The sequence below is a fragment of the Agelaius tricolor genome, unplaced genomic scaffold (genome assembly GCF_023055355.1).
Source record: "Agelaius tricolor isolate 1412-34295 unplaced genomic scaffold, bAgeTri1.0.p SCAF_8, whole genome shotgun sequence".
NCBI classification, from domain to species: domain Eukaryota; kingdom Metazoa; phylum Chordata; class Aves; order Passeriformes; family Icteridae; genus Agelaius; species Agelaius tricolor.
Window position 1 is genome coordinate 32,191,123 of NW_027269268.1, and position 17,133 is coordinate 32,208,255.

The 17,133-nt window shown below is 39.4% G+C and overlaps 2 protein-coding genes across 4 annotated transcripts in view; one reads left to right on the top strand and one right to left on the bottom strand.

Annotated features, from left to right (window-relative positions):
• The first annotated feature begins 1,274 nt into the window (after nucleotides 1-1,274).
• Nucleotides 1,275-3,835, top strand: SLC25A4 (solute carrier family 25 member 4). Its single transcript, XM_071432211.1, has 4 exons — nucleotides 1,275-1,479; nucleotides 1,725-2,211; nucleotides 2,504-2,644; nucleotides 2,991-3,835. The coding sequence occupies exons 1-4, from the start codon at nucleotides 1,369-1,371 to the stop codon at nucleotides 3,146-3,148; spliced, it is 897 nt and encodes a 298-aa protein (XP_071288312.1). The 5' UTR covers nucleotides 1,275-1,368; the 3' UTR covers nucleotides 3,149-3,835.
• Nucleotides 3,836-5,936: 2,101 nt separating this feature from the next.
• Nucleotides 5,937-17,133, bottom strand: part of CFAP97 (cilia and flagella associated protein 97) — a 29,565-nt gene continuing 18,368 nt past the window's right edge. For all 3 annotated transcript variants that reach the window (XM_071432208.1, XM_071432209.1, XM_071432210.1), the window contains exons 4-6: nucleotides 16,639-16,901; nucleotides 8,530-8,680; nucleotides 5,937-7,842 (exon numbers count right to left, since the gene is read on the bottom strand). In XM_071432208.1, the coding sequence (XP_071288309.1) occupies nucleotides 7,715-7,842; nucleotides 8,530-8,680; nucleotides 16,639-16,901 (542 nt within the window). In that variant the 3' untranslated portion in view covers nucleotides 5,937-7,714. The remainder of the gene's footprint in view (nucleotides 7,843-8,529; nucleotides 8,681-16,638; nucleotides 16,902-17,133) is intronic.

A 17,133-nucleotide genomic window follows, 5' to 3' on the forward strand; every position in this document is an offset into this window, starting at 1 on the left:
CACCAGAGGGCAGAGAGACAGGGGATCAAATGTACCATCCTATTGACTCATGCTAACAAACACACTGATGAGAAGAGATGCACTGCCCTGTAAAGAATGTATTCTTGTGGAACAGCCAAGATTTTAGCATCTACATAGAGATGAATTCTATCTTCATTACTGATACTATATTACCAAATCAAAAGAGACCCTTAGGAGTTCCTTGGTATAACATTTTTCTGTTTGATTAGCTCTGTAGGGCAAACTCCTTGGTATGGTACGCCCCTCTCTGAGGGAATCTATACCTTCCTGCATTGCCTTTTACATCACAATTCCACACAACTAAATCACTCAACAATTAATCGTAAGCTCCTCTTTTCCTATGGGAGTCAGCCAGAAAGATGAGAAACAGATAAGGATGAGAAACTAATGGGGGAATCATTTCATCTTCAGTTGAGACCCAAACATTTTTCTAAGAACCAGATGCTGCATAAAGGCAGAGCTCCACTACAGCCTTTACTCTTCTTTCACACTTGGTGCCAGTCAAGCAACTTCAGCCTGCCCGGGCATGTGCTTCCCAGTCTCCTCCCTTCCCTCCCTCTCTCTCTCTCTCAGAAAAGGGGATTGCCCGTGGGTCTTGCGAGGGTCTGACCTTGCAGGGGTAAAAAGCGGGTGTAATGCACAAAGGCATGCTGTCTCCTCCTCGGGAAAGCCGAGGCCCAGAGCATGCTGGGGTATTTAAAGACCTCGCTGCCTGCAAGTTCCACAGAGCGCGTACTGCACGAAGCGGCTCTCTGGCCTTGACTCAAGAGAGGCACAGTCCAGTCCTGCTCACTGACGCCTGTGAACACAGCACCGCCTTCCAGGCTGGCAGTGCATCCCCGGGGAGCTTTGCTGTTGGGCACGACAGCCATGGCACCCCTCTCTGAGGGAATCCAGGCGCATGAGGGCAAGGCTTAAAGCACTCCCAGACCGCTCCAGGCATGCTTTCAGCCCTCAGCGCTGCCTCTCGCCTGCACGGACCGGTTAACACGACCTGAAGCGCTCCTGCCAGCTCCCCATCTCTCCTCCGGTGCCTCCCAGGAGCTATAAATACAGCGGGCACATGCTCTGACACCGCGTTCCCCAGCAGGCACCAGATAACTTTAATTTGCCCTTTAAACGTCCCGGGCCCCGCGTCCCTCGCGGCCGCCGCTCTGGGGAGCATGGCGGGGCGGGCCCGGCGGGCCGCAGCCAATGGCCGCCGCCCGGGGGGGCGCCTCCTCCTATCGCGAGAGGCCGCGGGCTATAAGCGGGGCGGCGCGGGCCGCGGGGACATTTGTCCGGCGGGGTGGGGAAGTGTCCGCTCGTTGCCTCTCTCCGGGCGGGGCTGTCGGACCGGCTCGCGGCATGGGTGACCAAGCGCTCAGCTTCGTCAAGGACTTTCTGGCTGGCGGGATCGCCGCCGCCGTCTCCAAGACGGCTGTCGCCCCCATCGAGAGAGTGAAGTTGCTGCTGCAGGTGAGGGGGCGACGGGGGGCGGCAGTGCCGCGCCACAGGTGGTGCCGGCTCGGCGGGCGCTGCCCGGCGTGACTAAATATGGGAAGGAGCTCGGCCGGCTCCGGTTACGCGGGAGCTGCCCGGGACATTCAGCACCGCCTGGCGGTGCCGGGGGCAGGGCCGGCCCCGTCCGTGCCCTTCAGCGTGCGGGGTCACCCTGCGGTGCCTGTCTCTCACCGTGCCGTCCTCCTCCTTCCTCCCCGCAGGTCCAGCATGCCAGCAAACAGATCACGGCCGATAAGCAGTACAAGGGCATCGTGGACTGCATAGTCCGCATCCCCAAGGAGCAGGGCATCGCCTCCTTCTGGAGAGGCAACTTGGCCAATGTCATCCGGTACTTCCCCACCCAGGCCCTTAACTTCGCCTTCAAGGACAAGTACAAGCAGATCTTCCTGGGCGGAGTGGACAAGCACAAGCAGTTCTGGCGCTACTTCGCGGGAAACCTTGCGTCCGGGGGTGCCGCGGGAGCTACCTCCCTCTGCTTCGTCTACCCGCTGGATTTTGCCAGGACCCGGCTGGCGGCTGATGTGGGCAAAGGGGCCACCGAGAGGGAGTTCTCTGGCCTGGGCGACTGCATTGTCAAGATCTTTAAGTCTGATGGCTTGAAGGGCTTGTACCAAGGATTTAGCGTGTCTGTCCAGGGCATCATCATCTACAGAGCAGCCTATTTTGGGGTATACGATACGGCCAAGGGTAAGAAGTGCATGGAGGAGTGGCTGCAAGGGAAGATCCTTTCAGTAAAGGCATTCTAGGGCACTTGGCAATACAAGGACAAGCAGGGCTTGGCTCAGCACCAGTTGAATGCAGTGCTAGAAATGCGCACAGGTGTTTCTGACATGCATTCCTGCCTCCCTTTACTTGCTGCTCTGAAATGCCTTGGGTTTGGATTGACTCTGGGGTTGGTGGGTGATTGTTCCTTCCACAGCCATGTTTGCCACAGCCCTTTCCCTCTGTACTGATTCTGTTCATTTGTTCTTGATGACAGGTATGTTGCCTGATCCAAAGAATGTGCACATCATAGTGAGCTGGATGATTGCCCAGAGTGTCACTGCAGTGGCAGGGCTGGTTTCTTATCCTTTTGATACTGTGCGACGTAGGATGATGATGCAGTCTGGCCGAAAGGGAGGTAAGAATAAGTGCTCCTCTGGTTCTGGCTGCAGAAAGTTTATCTTCATCAGGATAAGATAAGAGATACTGGGTATTTTTTTGCCTTATATAGAAAATTAATAACCTTCTCATTGGAGTCTTTAAAAAATCTACAGGGAACACATTGATGGTTATTTCTATCATGTTGATCTCAAGGACTGAGAAATTACTTGATTTCCTATGGAGAATTAATTTTCCTTAATTGATTACTAAAGTTTAAATCCTCGCTGTACTTTGCTTATTCCCTGTTGTTTTAGAGATACAACAGTTGAAACATTCTTGCTGTATAACTTCAAGCCTTGTAACCTTTATGTTTGTTTCCACAGCTGATATTATGTATAAGGGCACAATTGATTGCTGGAGGAAGATAGCTAAAGACGAAGGATCCAAAGCATTCTTCAAGGGTGCCTGGTCGAATGTGTTGAGAGGCATGGGCGGAGCTTTTGTATTAGTACTTTATGATGAAATCAAGAAGTATGTCTAAGGCATAACATTGTAATGCAGTAGTTCAATTGTTCTTAATCAACTTTTTTAAAAATACAAACTTGTGATGTAATGGACAACAAAATATTTCCTAGGGAAACAGAATAAAATTTGAGTAATGTATGTGGCAGAGATAAGGACACATTAATTTAAAAATTGTTCACAACATCACAGTTACATTTTCTATGAGAATTCCTCCACCATTTGTATCAGAACCTGTGTATATATTATACTTCAAATTGCAGGTAATAGATTTTGTCTAAAGACAAAATATAAGTGATCTATACCTAGTCTAAAATCCAATATTGTGAATTCTTAATAGATTGTTATAAATATTTATTATACTAATTAATGTCTCTAGCTACCCAACACTGTGATGACATGACTTAAAATCATGTTTTCTTCTAAAACTCTATTTTTTAATATATTATTAAGTGAAAAGTATGTCTGAAATCATAAACTATATTAAAGCACTAGGCTAAGAACTGGGTTAAGAACTGTAGCCTCTTCCCTGACAAACTATACAGTCATATGCTTGAAACCGTAATCTGATTTTTCAGACATACTTTGTAAAATATGGAAATATAATGTTCCAGAAATTCCCTGTATTGTCACAAAGGAAAAAGTTGTCTGCTCTGATGTTCAATTGAACTAAAACTGAAATGAAATAAATTAATATATTAATGAATTTTTTCCTGTTGTTTTCAGTACACTGAACACATTACAAGCATGTTCTCCAAAGTGATGTGCTAATCAGGACACTGTTAGTGGCTGTCTCTTGAAAGTTTTTTCAACAGAACTTTAAGTAGGTGAAGTTATTGAGGTTATTGATCATTCTACAACTGCAAAACCAAGTGGCTTCAGTTTAAGGGTACTGCAGCCAGAGATCATAGAGATAAGCTTCCACCTAGTTTTAGCTGCTTGTATAATTTGTTTATATTACCCTTCACTTTGAAGCATCTCATTGAATAGCAAAGTCATGACTGCATAATTTACTTGAAAAATTACTTTAGAATTGAATACTCAAGAGTTATTAAAATAACTACACATTGAACCATTATGAACACATTGCACTATTAATTACCAGTGAGATCAGAACATGCTTAATGCACTTTTTAAACTTTAGATGCTGCAGGGTTGTGAATGCATGGAAGAACAGGCTGATTGGGCAAAGGAGGGAAAGTGAGGTGTGGCCATTGCAGTTGTTTAGTTAGACTACATATAGACAAGCGTTTGCTATCTATCCACCTAGGACAAAAACCACAGAATCAGAGCATAGTTTGTGTTGGAAGAGACCTTAGAGTCCATCTAGACCCAACACCCTTGCCATGGGCAGGGACACTGTCTGCTAGGCTGTTCCTGGCCTTGGACACTTCCATCAGTTGGGTGTCCACAATTTCTCTGGGCAGCGGGGTAAGACTAAGCAAGTAATAATCAAATAAACTTTTATCTCACCTTCATCTTTTTCTCCTTCATATGTATGGCTTCCAGTCATCCTTTTCCTATCTTTGAAACATTTTTCAGATGCACGTAAGTCCTAGCTCACTGTCACTTGGCATGAGAGGCTCTGGTTGTCTGCCATAGATTCAGAGCAGCAGCTCTGTTCTCCCTGAAGACATGTACCAGTCTGGAAGCAATATCCACTTGAAAAAATGAAGCATTTGGGAAATACTGGTCCAAAAAATGGCAGACTGTTTTTAAATTAACCAAATACAGAAATTTTTTATCCCAGGACAAAACCTGGCCTGATAGTTTCACCTCTCTTTTTCATGGTTGCTCTCTTTAAATACTTGCTTTTGTAGATACCTCGTCTCTTTTCTTTCCCATAGTAAATAACCAGGGTTGCAATCTATCAAACCATAAGTTTATGAAGATATTTCTGCTGTTTTTCAAAGCACATTAGTTTTCCTTAAAAACTCTGCCAGTTTCTGTTTGCCTTCTTCTTTTTCCTCTGCACTTAGCTTCTCCTTATAAGAAGCTTGCTAACACAATCCAGCTATCCAGTTCTCATTTAGCTCATTGATAAGGCTGCAAGTGGCATTTGGATGTACTAGGGAAGATCTCAGTTGGCTACAAAGAGACACTGTACTAAGCAGATGTACAAAAACTTGGGGGAAATGTATACCTGAACACGATAATTAGGAGGAAGCAAAGAAACTTCAAATAAGTAAATTAAAGAAGTTACATTCCAGAGAAAAAGGCAAAATAAAATAGAGACACTAAGGACTATTTAAAAAGACAGTAAGGAGTATCAATGCAGGAAAATGCCACTGGGCTAAGAAGAAAGTCCATGAAATAAAGCACATGGGAAACACAAGTAAATGGCTCATTTCTGCTTAAAAGCCAATGCACAGTGTGGGAGATTGCAGGCAGTATTCTCCATAAAGATACCTGTGGTCAGAATTCAAAACTGTGAAGGAATTAATCATTCTTCTGAAAGCAGCTCTGCCCTGAGTCAGTGGCACTCAGCATAAGAGTTGCTGAAATTGTAACCTAAAATGCAGCCATCAGCTCTGAGAGGTTGGAAATTAGGAGACTTTGCAAATAGTCTGCAATTTCTACTTGAACTCCCATTGTCACAGTAAATTGATAATACTTCTTTTGTACCTTTGCAAGAGCTGCTCACAGGCACACTAAAGCCAATGACAAGACCATTATTCCCTTACATCTAACACTTGAACAATAGAAAACCTGCATTTTTCTATGTTTTTTCTACTTACCAAGCTATTCAGCCTTCTTTGCACCTTAATACCAATTATAACATCAACAAGAAGCCACTGCAATGACAATTCATGTTAAATATTTTATTTCTTATGATTTACAAATGACGTACAAAATTGACACTTTCATACCAAAGTTAAATAAGATGAAACAATTAAAAGTAATCCATTGTGTGAGTTTCTTCACAGAAAAAAATTGTAATATGAACATTCAGAAGTATTTAAACTGTTTCTCTGATATTCACATTGAAGGACAAAAATCTTTAAATAGAGAATAATTTTCATTAGCACAATAATAGAAATAAATACAGCAGCACTATACAAAGAAATTGTTAACAGTTCTTAACCATGAATAGTAATTGCAATACAAATCTGTTTGCCACAATGCTGCTTAAAGTTAAAAGTTCCAAGTATTGTCAAACAGCTAAATTTGATCTGCGGGTCATCAAGTGAAGAAGCTCTGCCAAACTATCACAAGAACCGAGTAAAAAGTGTGTTACAATGCAGAATACCTGAAAGCCTAAGCCCTCATGCAAGCACTAGCAAAGAACAATGCACTTTTCATGTCAAAGACCCAGCATTACCAAATACAGCTTTTTTTCGTTATCCATAATACAGCAATTTCCTTCCTGGGAAGAAGCTGGGGAAGCAAGCAAAGTTTCAGCAATATCCACAGATAGTGGCATCAAAATTTGTACTCTTCATAAGGCTACAGTCGTACAAAACAAGCTCACTGGAAGTCTGCCTTTATGTATAGAAATAAACCACACCACCTACTAATGTGATTACCACTACCATCAAATTTTACTCCTCTCGTAAATGGATGTTGCTATTGGAGCTTATCTGACATTACTACAAATATTAGATAAGAACATGACATTTAAAACAGGTCAAGAAAAGTAACAACACTTTGTTTTCTATTGTCTTTTTCCCCCCTAAATCCTGGTTAGAAGTCATTAAAATCAATGTTCAAGATGTTTCCTGCAGCTCAAGTTTACATCTCTGCACTGAGAAGAACACACATCTGCAAAGCAGGGCCATGAACTATTTCCCTTACTTAACAGTATTCTCTAGTTTGAGAAGTAACCAGAACTTGTTTAGACTAAATCTGAAACTGCTTTTTACTTCAGTCCTTACTGTTGTTCAGATAACATCAGATGTTTCTTTCCTACATAAAGATCCCAGTACATCTTCCAAAGTCCAGTACAACTTCCAAAATCCTTTTGATCTGGAAGAGACGCAGCCTTGCATACCAAACACACCAGGTGCTGAACATTTAACGGTGGCAAAACATTGTCTTCTGCACCTCAGTATTCTAGCTCACTGTGGAGGAATACATAATCTGCTTTTCACCTCTTCACACTGCTGTTAAAGCTTCTCTCATGCACAAGAACATGACCCACAAAATTCAGAAGGCTGTTACATAAAGCCAGGATGTAAACCAAGGACAATCCAGGAATTAAGCATATGCTTAGAAGTGTAATGCATTATTTTAAAGTATTATTCATATTTTAAAATTTTTATTTACATTTTGCACTTCTAGTGCAGCAGTTCTGTCCTTCCATGTTATGGATACAAATTCCACTTATGAGCTGAGTCTAACAGTTATATTTCTATTTAATGTGTCCATTGAAATACCTCCTTCTCTTTCATAACTTCTTCCTGTCATGGAAAACACTGACAGAAGCGTTTTATACAATTTTAAGACCATTTTATAAGCAATTACTCTAAATGCAATGCATTTTAATCACTGAACAATGCAGAAAATATTTTTGCACATAGAATTTACAAAAGCACTAAAAATAGAAGTTTGAGTATCATCTCAGTATACAAGGCAAAGAACACACTTATAACCAGGCAGCACAAACATTAGTAGACTTAGGTCTCTGTAATGCCCCACTGGCTGAATCGGACGTGGGTTTTTCGTTCCTCTGGCTCAGTGCACTTTGTACAGTGGATGATCTTGAAGTTCCTCCTGTTAACACACAAACACACAAAGGGAGAATGCTTATGCTCAACACAACAGAAAACTTCATGCTATGTTAGTATACTGCAACACTCATTACCCTAGCTCTCAGAATAAACCAAATAAACCAAACCAAATCACAGTAAATTGAATACAACCGCAAAAGAGTTGATGATGAGCTGTTTACAAATGATCAGGAAAAAAATTCAAGCCTTTGGTTCTTAAACCTGAAACATATGGTTCTACTGAGATATGTTGTCTACTTCCCACCTTACACATTGAATTTCTGAGAAAAACAAGGCCCCTATCAGTAGATCTAAATTTTCGGAATGAGAATTTGAACATTCATTGATGTTATTTTGGGGTTTTTGTTTGGGTTTCTTTTTCCCTCCTTCTTATTTAGATAAAGGGTACTGGCAAAATGAGAAATACTTTACTACAAGGATTTCTTTCTTCTTGGAAAAGAGTATTGACAAGATCATTTATTAGAAATTTAGGATGGCAACAAAGCAATGCATATAGTAATCGCTTTTGGTGACTAGAAAAATAATTTTGATGACTTTCATTTGATAAACAATCAATCTAAAGATGAAAAAGACCATATTTTCTATTCTTAACAAATAAGTGCTTCACAATTCTGAATTATAAAAAGATACTGCAAAGAAATGGAACAATCTGCAACTTCAAAGTACTTACTTGGAGGACTAAGCTGGCTGAAAGGAGATCTAGCCCTTCTTAGAGAAGGTGAAGAACTCAGGTAGCTCATCTGGCGGTGATAGTCCCTCAGTTGTTCAGAACGCTTCATACCAGCTGTTGGTTTCACTGCTTCCAGTCTTTTCAGGAAAGCCTTAATATTGAAGAAAAATGTCATCAAGAAAGAGAAAAAATGAACAAGGTGCTGTAAAACAAACAGTCACAAATTGACTTCTTTTTTGAACTGCAAAAAGCCCCAAAATTTTTAGCAGTACACAACAGGATTTCCTCCACTGGTGACCAGCATAGGCTACTCTGCTGTTCAGTTCTTTTCTTAGTGTTATGACACAAATTGTAACTATCATTTGCACATCATCAGTCCTACTCTGAGTACATCACAATTCTCTGTGTTCTATGGTGATATGAAACAATATGTTTATTTGGTGACTATCACCAAAGGTAGTGAAGAAATGGGCTCCACTATTCTAATCCTGCTTTTGGTTACTCCTCCCATCTAAATTTCTAGAAGAATGAGAAGTTTGGGGTTTTTTTAAAAATCTTTGCTTTGCAAACAGACCATTTTATATTGCTCTATAGGAAGCCCAGACAGGATTACTGACCCCAGTTCTGTGAAACTAATTTCAAAAGCAAAGCACAGACATCTACAGGACTTCATTTTATCCATAAACTAATTTTAAGAGATTCTATTTGAAATCGTTGATACAGACATCATTTCCTCTTGTTGAAATTGCACTTGAAATCATGTGGCAAGTGATGTATTGGAGTAACTACTTACACAGTATTTTAAAGACACAATTTCCTATTCTGCATAATTATTTCTACTTGAAACAGAACTTATGGCTTAAGACATTTCAATAATCTAAAAAAATAACCTGATAAGAGGACAAATTGGGAAATACCCAGCTACATGCAACTTCCAATTAACAACTTCACATTTTTAATATATTGCACTTTTAGTAGTTGCCTCACATAGATCTATTTATTTTCTCTTTTAACTAATTTCAATTCATTTGATGGCTGGCAAACATTAGGCAATGACACAACCTTCAGTTGCTGGTCCAGGTTGTGACACGCATCCTATCAACAAGAGAATGCAAACTGTGCTTGCACAAAGTCTCCAAAGTACTAAAGATAATTCTCTTTATGAGATGCATTGTCTAGATATATACTTGTATGGTCAAGAAACTATCACCATTAAACTGCACACTTAGTCATGTACTGATTTTTTTTCTTTTTAATAAGAAAAAAATTTACAAGAAGTGACTTAGGAAATAGTATAGTATTCAGAGGATGCCAGTTGTCATTGTATAACTATAATAGGAATCTACAAACTCTTGGTAGTTTATGCATGGGCACAGGAAACCTGCACAGAGTGCACAAGAGAGAAAGGACAAGTGACTTTGGCTCAGATGTAACATGTCACAAGTGCTTGCATCAAGTGCCAGCCAGTTCATGGTTAGCAGGAATACCTAAGTAAGCAAAAGTCAAAGGAAGGACTTCAGCTAGAAATAGCTCCTCACTAAAGCCAGTTACAGAACATGAAATGGTAGACTTGTCTCTAAAAGTTATAGCCAACATTTTTCTCACAACTTCATCCACATCTCCTCATACAACTATATATGTTTAGATTTGCAGAGATCACTTATTTTACCTTCAGTATTAAAAATGGAAGCTCTCAATATATTCAGTTCCATCACAAATGGATCAGGTAAACTGTAGAAGTGACTTTCCTGTGAGAGACGAGCATGTTTCAAGTCTGCACTCAATTGTAACAGCCTCATAGAATTTGCATTCTGCAGTAATTTCAAGCTTGATTCTGAATACACTGGCTTTTATATAGACATATATCTATATGCCTACTTAATTCTAATTGAAATAAAATCGTCTGCTTTTGCTTTTATGCCTGTATTTTGAAAAGTATTGAGTCACCATTAATGAAGAAAAAAAAACCAAGCCACAGAAAAAGCAGCTAAGATTCTGTGGTGCAGCAGTGTCTGAAGGAAAGCTTTTCTAGAGAATAAGAGCTCCTGTGGTTCCCTTGCCTTGTGCTGTACCAAGGGCAGGTTAACGTCCATGCTATTTTCAGTTGTGAATTTTGCCATTTGGAAAACAGCCTGCTGCAGGCAGAAATGAACGCATGGGCACAGTGAAACGGCAGCCCTGACCTACTGAATCTGTAACCCGGACCTAGTCTGATTCTTATGGCTTTACTACCAACCCTACAATACTGAGGTCCTTATCAGAGGAGTACCTTGAGCAAATGTTGTTTTTCAGCCATATATACAAATCTACTAATTCTTTTTGTTCTCCTTTTGAGAAACAAACTGAAGAAAGCTGATGCTTTCCTTGTTCTCCTGAAGTACCAAATCTCCGGAGCCTTAATCCTGCATCACTGAAGTAAATAGAAATTTCATCACTGATCTCAACAATCAAAGAATCAGATTACAGAACATAACTCAGGTGTTTAGAACCAAATATATGTTCCCAACTAAATTTTAAGGAATTAAAAAAAAAAAAGAGGAACAGACACTAACAGCAGGAATGTTGTTAGTTGCTCTAAATTACATGGTAGGTGCTCAGAGCTCTTGATTCAAACTCAAAACATATATAGTATCATTGTATGATTATATCATTGATGAGCTCTCATCTTGTCAAAAGACTTCCCTGGCTTATATTTCCCCCATCTTCTTTTACTTTAATACTGAGTTTACAGTAAAAGTAGAATATTTTAAAAAGTCAAGTCATAGAAGGTGTTCCTGGCATGACTACCTTCTAGGAACAGGATAATCCTTTATAAATCTAGGCATCTGGACATAGATTAGCATCTATAAAGATACTAAAATACATATTGTTAATGATGGAAATGTCAGAAATGCCAACAATTTGAGAACAAAGAAACCCAACACAATCAAAAAACTGCTGCTATATAGTGAGCTAAAAAGAAATCTGCTAATTCAATTTTGGACACATCAGGAGAGCACTGAAGGTAATTCTAAAGCTCTGTCAGAAAAGAAAAAAAACCCAAGCATAAGTAGTACAGACTCTTCTGCAGCTATTTTGAAAAAGGAAGGAAAAAACCCACTGAAAATGTAACACTCAAACTGAGTTCAGAGAGAAGGTTAAAAATTTTACTTTTCCTTGGTTTACTTTGCTTTTTAAAAGTATGAAGGCTTCAGTTTCACCTCCTGTGAATCCTAATCAGCTGACCAGTGTGCCTTGACAGCTGTTCAAATTTATTTATATTATACCTCCTCTAATGTCACTGATGTTAGTGATCACACTGTCCCTTTGCAGAGTCTAGAGGGAAACAGATAACTGCATTCAAGGACAGCTTTTCCTTCTTATCAATAAAAGTGTTTGTAATCTTCTTTAATTGCCAGTTGCATTAACTAGCTCTAACCTGACAAACTCTTAACAGTCAGACAACTCTTAAAGGTGCTCAATTTACAGAAAAGTCTTTTTAACAGAACAGCTATCAAATTTATGTGTGGCTGGCAACACCACAAGGAAAGTAGGTTAAGAGTACAGAAAAGAAAATCCCACAAAATTAAGCACTTTGCAAAGTGTTCAAAATTTTCCTCGAACATGCCAATTAGTCAGTCTTTGTTATAATTACCATAGCAGTGCTAGTCTGGGTCAGGAATCTGAAGACCATAAAAATCTGACCACAAAGAGCCTATAGCCTAAATACTATCATCACAGAATTATACTATATTTGTAGTGTACTCTAGGATATTTTAGCCATGCACATCTGTGTGCCAATCCCACAGCCTGACAGCTTCCTGTTATGACAAGGCCATGGAAACCTTTTGGCATTGCATTTTTTCATCTCAGGAACATTTTGTCTTTTGGTTTGGCATACACCACCTTTGAACTGCGTAAGTGAAAATATCATATAAGATTCTGTGTACTTGAGTTTCTGAGGAGTCATCAATACAACATGATTATTTCTGAGCTCCTAATACCACACATGAGACTACACTGTCTTTCACGACTGCATTTTGCACAGCTTTCTCCTCCTGACTGAGATCAGTGAGACTGAACACAACCATCTAAGTGTGCAGTGTCCAAGGCCTGGTGATGCTCTCTAACTCTGGGGATAGTCCTTGGGGACAGGAAAAAGGGAAGGCAGAGAAAAAGCAGTATGGAATACTTCTGGGGAGGAAAGTGCTCACCTGCAACCCTGATGAACCAGTGGCCCTACTCCTACTACTTTCCATGCTGAGAAATTATTTCCCTTGTTGCAGCACAACACAGTTGGCAGGGCAGGCACAGTGCAGCACAGGATCAAAGGAATATTCTTTGTACACGGTGTCAGCCAGGTAGGGGGATGGCCAAGAGCACTGTCCCTCCCTTGCCCTTTACTCCCCACCCAACTATGACAGCACATCTGTGCCCTTAAATCAAATGGAGACAAATAAATACACATTCATTTCTGGCAGCACAATAAACGCATTTCTAAAGGAGATTCAGAATTTCCAGCAGGACAAAGCCAGCTCTGACTGCACGAGAAGGGAAAGTCTCCCTGAAGAATCCTTGTGCTGGTAGAGGCCACTGACTGCAACAAGTGGTGGCCAGGGCAATAATAAATCTGCAGCACAGAGGACTCAGGAAACCAAGTAAGTGAAAAGAGAAAGCCCTTGCAGAGAAACACAATAAGTGTTTTTTGTTTAAATTTGTGTGGAAGGGTCATTATACTGGAACTAGAATCAGAGCTGGATCTATTAGGACTGAGGGTGCATTTTGCGGGAGTAAGATATGAGGGAATGAGGAACATGGAGTCTTACGTGCAGTGAGCCATAACAGCATGAGGTATAGGAAGAATGTGAAGGAATGTGTGGAAAGACCAAATATCCACAAAAAAGGAACACCTTTATCTCTCCTGAGCTAAGGTTTGAGAATGCCCCTACCAGAGCTGCTGAGATCTTCCAGCGAAATTCCAATGTGACCTCAAAAGGTCACTTTTCCCTAGGAACTTGACTGAACATGGCAGCTTAGCTCACTGAGATCATCTAACAGCTAAATCCTAGTCAGAATTAATAAAAATGATGAAAAACCCATCAGAAAACAGAGATATGAATGTCTTCTAAGTTTTGATGAAGTGACTGAAGAATTATGTGATTACTGCAAATCAGTACTTCAAGGACCCCAAACACTTCCCTGTATATGCCAAGCATTACATTAATAATAAACCAATAAAAAACCAGCAATAAACCATTAAAAGTTTCAATGGCATATAGTCTATTAAGTTCAGCATCTTATTTACAGTGGTGAAAATGATTACTGTATCAATACAAATAGGCACACATATATGCAGACATGGGAACAAAGCAACACATCAGTCACACTTAAGTTCCTTTCCACTTGAAGAGGGACTGAAATTATTTTCAAACACAAGAGTAGAATGTTTTCTGAATCAACAGCATCCTCTATTGGCAAGAGACACACTCTGATCTTGCTAGCTCTGAAAAGCAACTAAAAGTAGGTTCCATTTATGAAAGCACAGTCAAAAGCAGCAATTACAAAATTCTGGCATTAATTTTAGCAGTCATCTGTTTGGCTAATTGTGCTTTTCCCATAAATTGCTAATCAGTACTTTAAAACTACTTTTCATCAGAGCAATGCATCTTGCTAATCTGTCATTGCTCTTTCTAACACAGTCAGTGAGAACAAGATGTATTTCCTGTACCTCTTGGCACCCCTTCACAAAGCTAGGAAGCACAAAAGCACTCAGATTCCTCTCTAATTTCCTAAAATTTTACTTACTTTCCTGCATCATTTCTGATACTAAATGCCTGCAAGAGAAATCAATCTTTCTGATAACTGTAAGTACAGGCATTACTCCAACAATGTTCTGGTGGAACAAATGAACATTTTCCATAGCCAAGTTGTTAACCTCATGACAAAAAATTATAAAAGCTGAACCAACACTAGCAAAAAATAATCTCTGCATCAAAATTCTTTAATCCCCTGCAGAGACTACTGTTGCAGATTTCTATTATTGAATTATTTACAAAACTCTGCATCCTTCTCCAACAAACATTTTACAAAGGTGTATCAAACACCATATCCTCTATGCAGTACCCTCAGGTCTTGTATAAAAAAAAAGATTCCCAAGAAGTAAGAGAAGAAAGATTGATAGAAAAGTTCCATAGAATTCCACCAATTCCACCTCTAAATTTATGAAGGTGAGGAAAGCTGCTGACCAGAAGAAAACAGATTCATAAAGCACATACTTTTATCAATATAAAGAGAAAAAACCAACATCAATGAGCATGGTAGGGCTGCTCTTTCACTTACAGTCTCAGAGAAAAGTATGTCACACCTCTAATCTCAAAAGTAGTGCTACAAAAGTCAGTATGTTAAAACTCTGATGCTCTAGGGGTACATACACTTAAAACATAATAAAAACATTAAACAATTTTGAAAAAAATGATAGCAAAGCTAAACAAAATGGAAGAGCTACACTGATCCAAAAAGAAGAACAGAATATATCACCCTGAGTTTGGGGAAAAGAATAAATCAAATGCTCTTATAGTCTAAACTAACACAATGTCCTAACATTAATTCTCATATCAAACATGTCCACTCACATTGCTGACAACAACAACTAAACTATAAATGAATAAGTAAATGAAGAATACTATTTCTTAGACTTCATGCAACCACCATTCATCTCTAATGTGTACTAAAGCAGCAATATGTGAAATGACTATGTGTTTATGTGTACTGCATTTTTGATTCAAAAGTTGCAAAGTCATGACAGTCTTGAACCAACACTGCAATATATCATAAGAGAAAGGGGTTGTGGCTTTGAGTAAAAAGAAGTGTATTTTAAAATATCCTATACATTCATTTACTGTAATCATCAATTGTTATGCTGTACAGCATATAACTGTTATATCCTGAGGCACTGTGGCACAGCACTTCCTCCCCAACACCTAAGGAGCTATATTAACAAGGCTCATGTGGTAGAGCAAGACCTGTTTTCAACATTTGAAATAAACACCATCAACACCCTCCTACTGACCTAAACACATTTCTTTCCCAGCCAATGACAAGTATCACACATCTCTAACAAAATCTTGTGCTAAATTCTTTCAGACTTTAAAGTATAATGTGAACTGCAGTCTAGTGGAGCTGGGAAGAAAGTTTCCTAATTTTCATAGTTTGAACAATCCAGATGTCTGAAAGCTGGAAGAATGAAAGCCTAACAGATTTTCCCAAATACAGTAATCAGAGTTTCTCCATGTTGAATCTGTATTGAATCTGTATCTCTCTGTGTACAGAAAAGGAAATTGCAACCTATACTTACACAGAAGCTAAAAAGTAATAAATTACTTCCAGTACACATTTTCCAATTATTTAAGCTATAATTGTATGGTTTTTTCAAACACACTGATAAATACATAAGACATAATAAAATGCTATTACATGTATGTATTACAATTCAATTACTAAAAGTATCTTATTCAAAACAGTTTTACTTCTATTATTTGAGAACTCTGGCAATATCACTACAAATGTGTCTGAATTTTTGTTTTCCAGTAAAGAAGCAATTGTAATTGCCATTGCATTGTGGCAATCAGAGTGTAACAAATGTTCAAAGACAGAGATAGCTATGAGTCAAAAACCAGAACTGACATTGATTTTGTAACCTCTGTGTTTCAAATATAATGAGTTTGATGCTATCATATTGTTTTATTTTATGCAAGCCTGTTTTTGAGAAACTAGTAGTCAGAATGAAGCAGAATGAACAGTCAGACTGCTGTCCAGTGTTTTGAGTGTGTTAACAATAACAGTCATTCCTCTTAAATTAAATGATACCAAAGTAGAGCAAATGCATATAAACTGAAATCTATTTCCACCTGATAAAACCCCATCATTACTCCCACCTCTCTCCCAAAAATCCAAGAAACTCACCCATAAGACCAATTATTCCAACACCACAGTAATGGAAATTTATTGAAGACTTATTGCAGTAAATGTCCATGTGTTGCCTCATCAATCTTCTAAGTATTTAGCAACAGCTCATCTGACAAGAGATAGTCCTTCTCAATTTACTGATCCACATCCACACAGAAAACTTACCAGGTTTTCTCTTTCAATCCTCTGCTGCTCTTTTTGCCTGTTGAGGGCACTGTGGTACAATCTAGGCGGTGTTACAGACACCTTCTTCAGCGTGCTGCTCCTCCTTGGCCTTGCAGACTGTCTGGACAGCTCCTTTAGCAACCTCTGGTTTTCCCGATCAATCTGTCTTACTTCTTCATTTGTGAAAGAGTAATTTTTCCTTATTCCTTTAGATGGCTGATCGATGGTTAGTTTTTGTTCTTTTTTATCCAACTGTAAGAAAGCTTTAAAATAGCAAAAGGTGAAATAAACAAGGAGATTAGAAAACACAGCTTCAGGAACACAGGAGTAAACATAAACTAGAACCAAGAATTAAAATATAAATTAGTATTTAGATGTTTGCCATAAAAAAAATTTAAACTTTGCTCCCAAGTTTATCTAAGGTATCCATCTCAATTAAGAGGCAGAATAGATACAATGTTTCAGACAGAAAACTTACACTGGGGAAGCCTGACA

Excerpts from the sequence above, each read along its gene's own strand:
- SLC25A4 (XM_071432211.1), top strand. The coding sequence starts at position 1,369 with ATGGGTGACCAAGCGCTCAGCTTCGTCAAGGACTTTCTGGCTGGCGGG. Across the intron at positions 1,480-1,724 it reads GAGTGAAGTTGCTGCTGCAG|GTCCAGCATGCCAGCAAACA; the intron begins GTGAGGGGGCGA and ends TCCTCCCCGCAG. Across the intron at positions 2,212-2,503 it reads GGTATACGATACGGCCAAGG|GTATGTTGCCTGATCCAAAG; the intron begins GTAAGAAGTGCA and ends TCTTGATGACAG.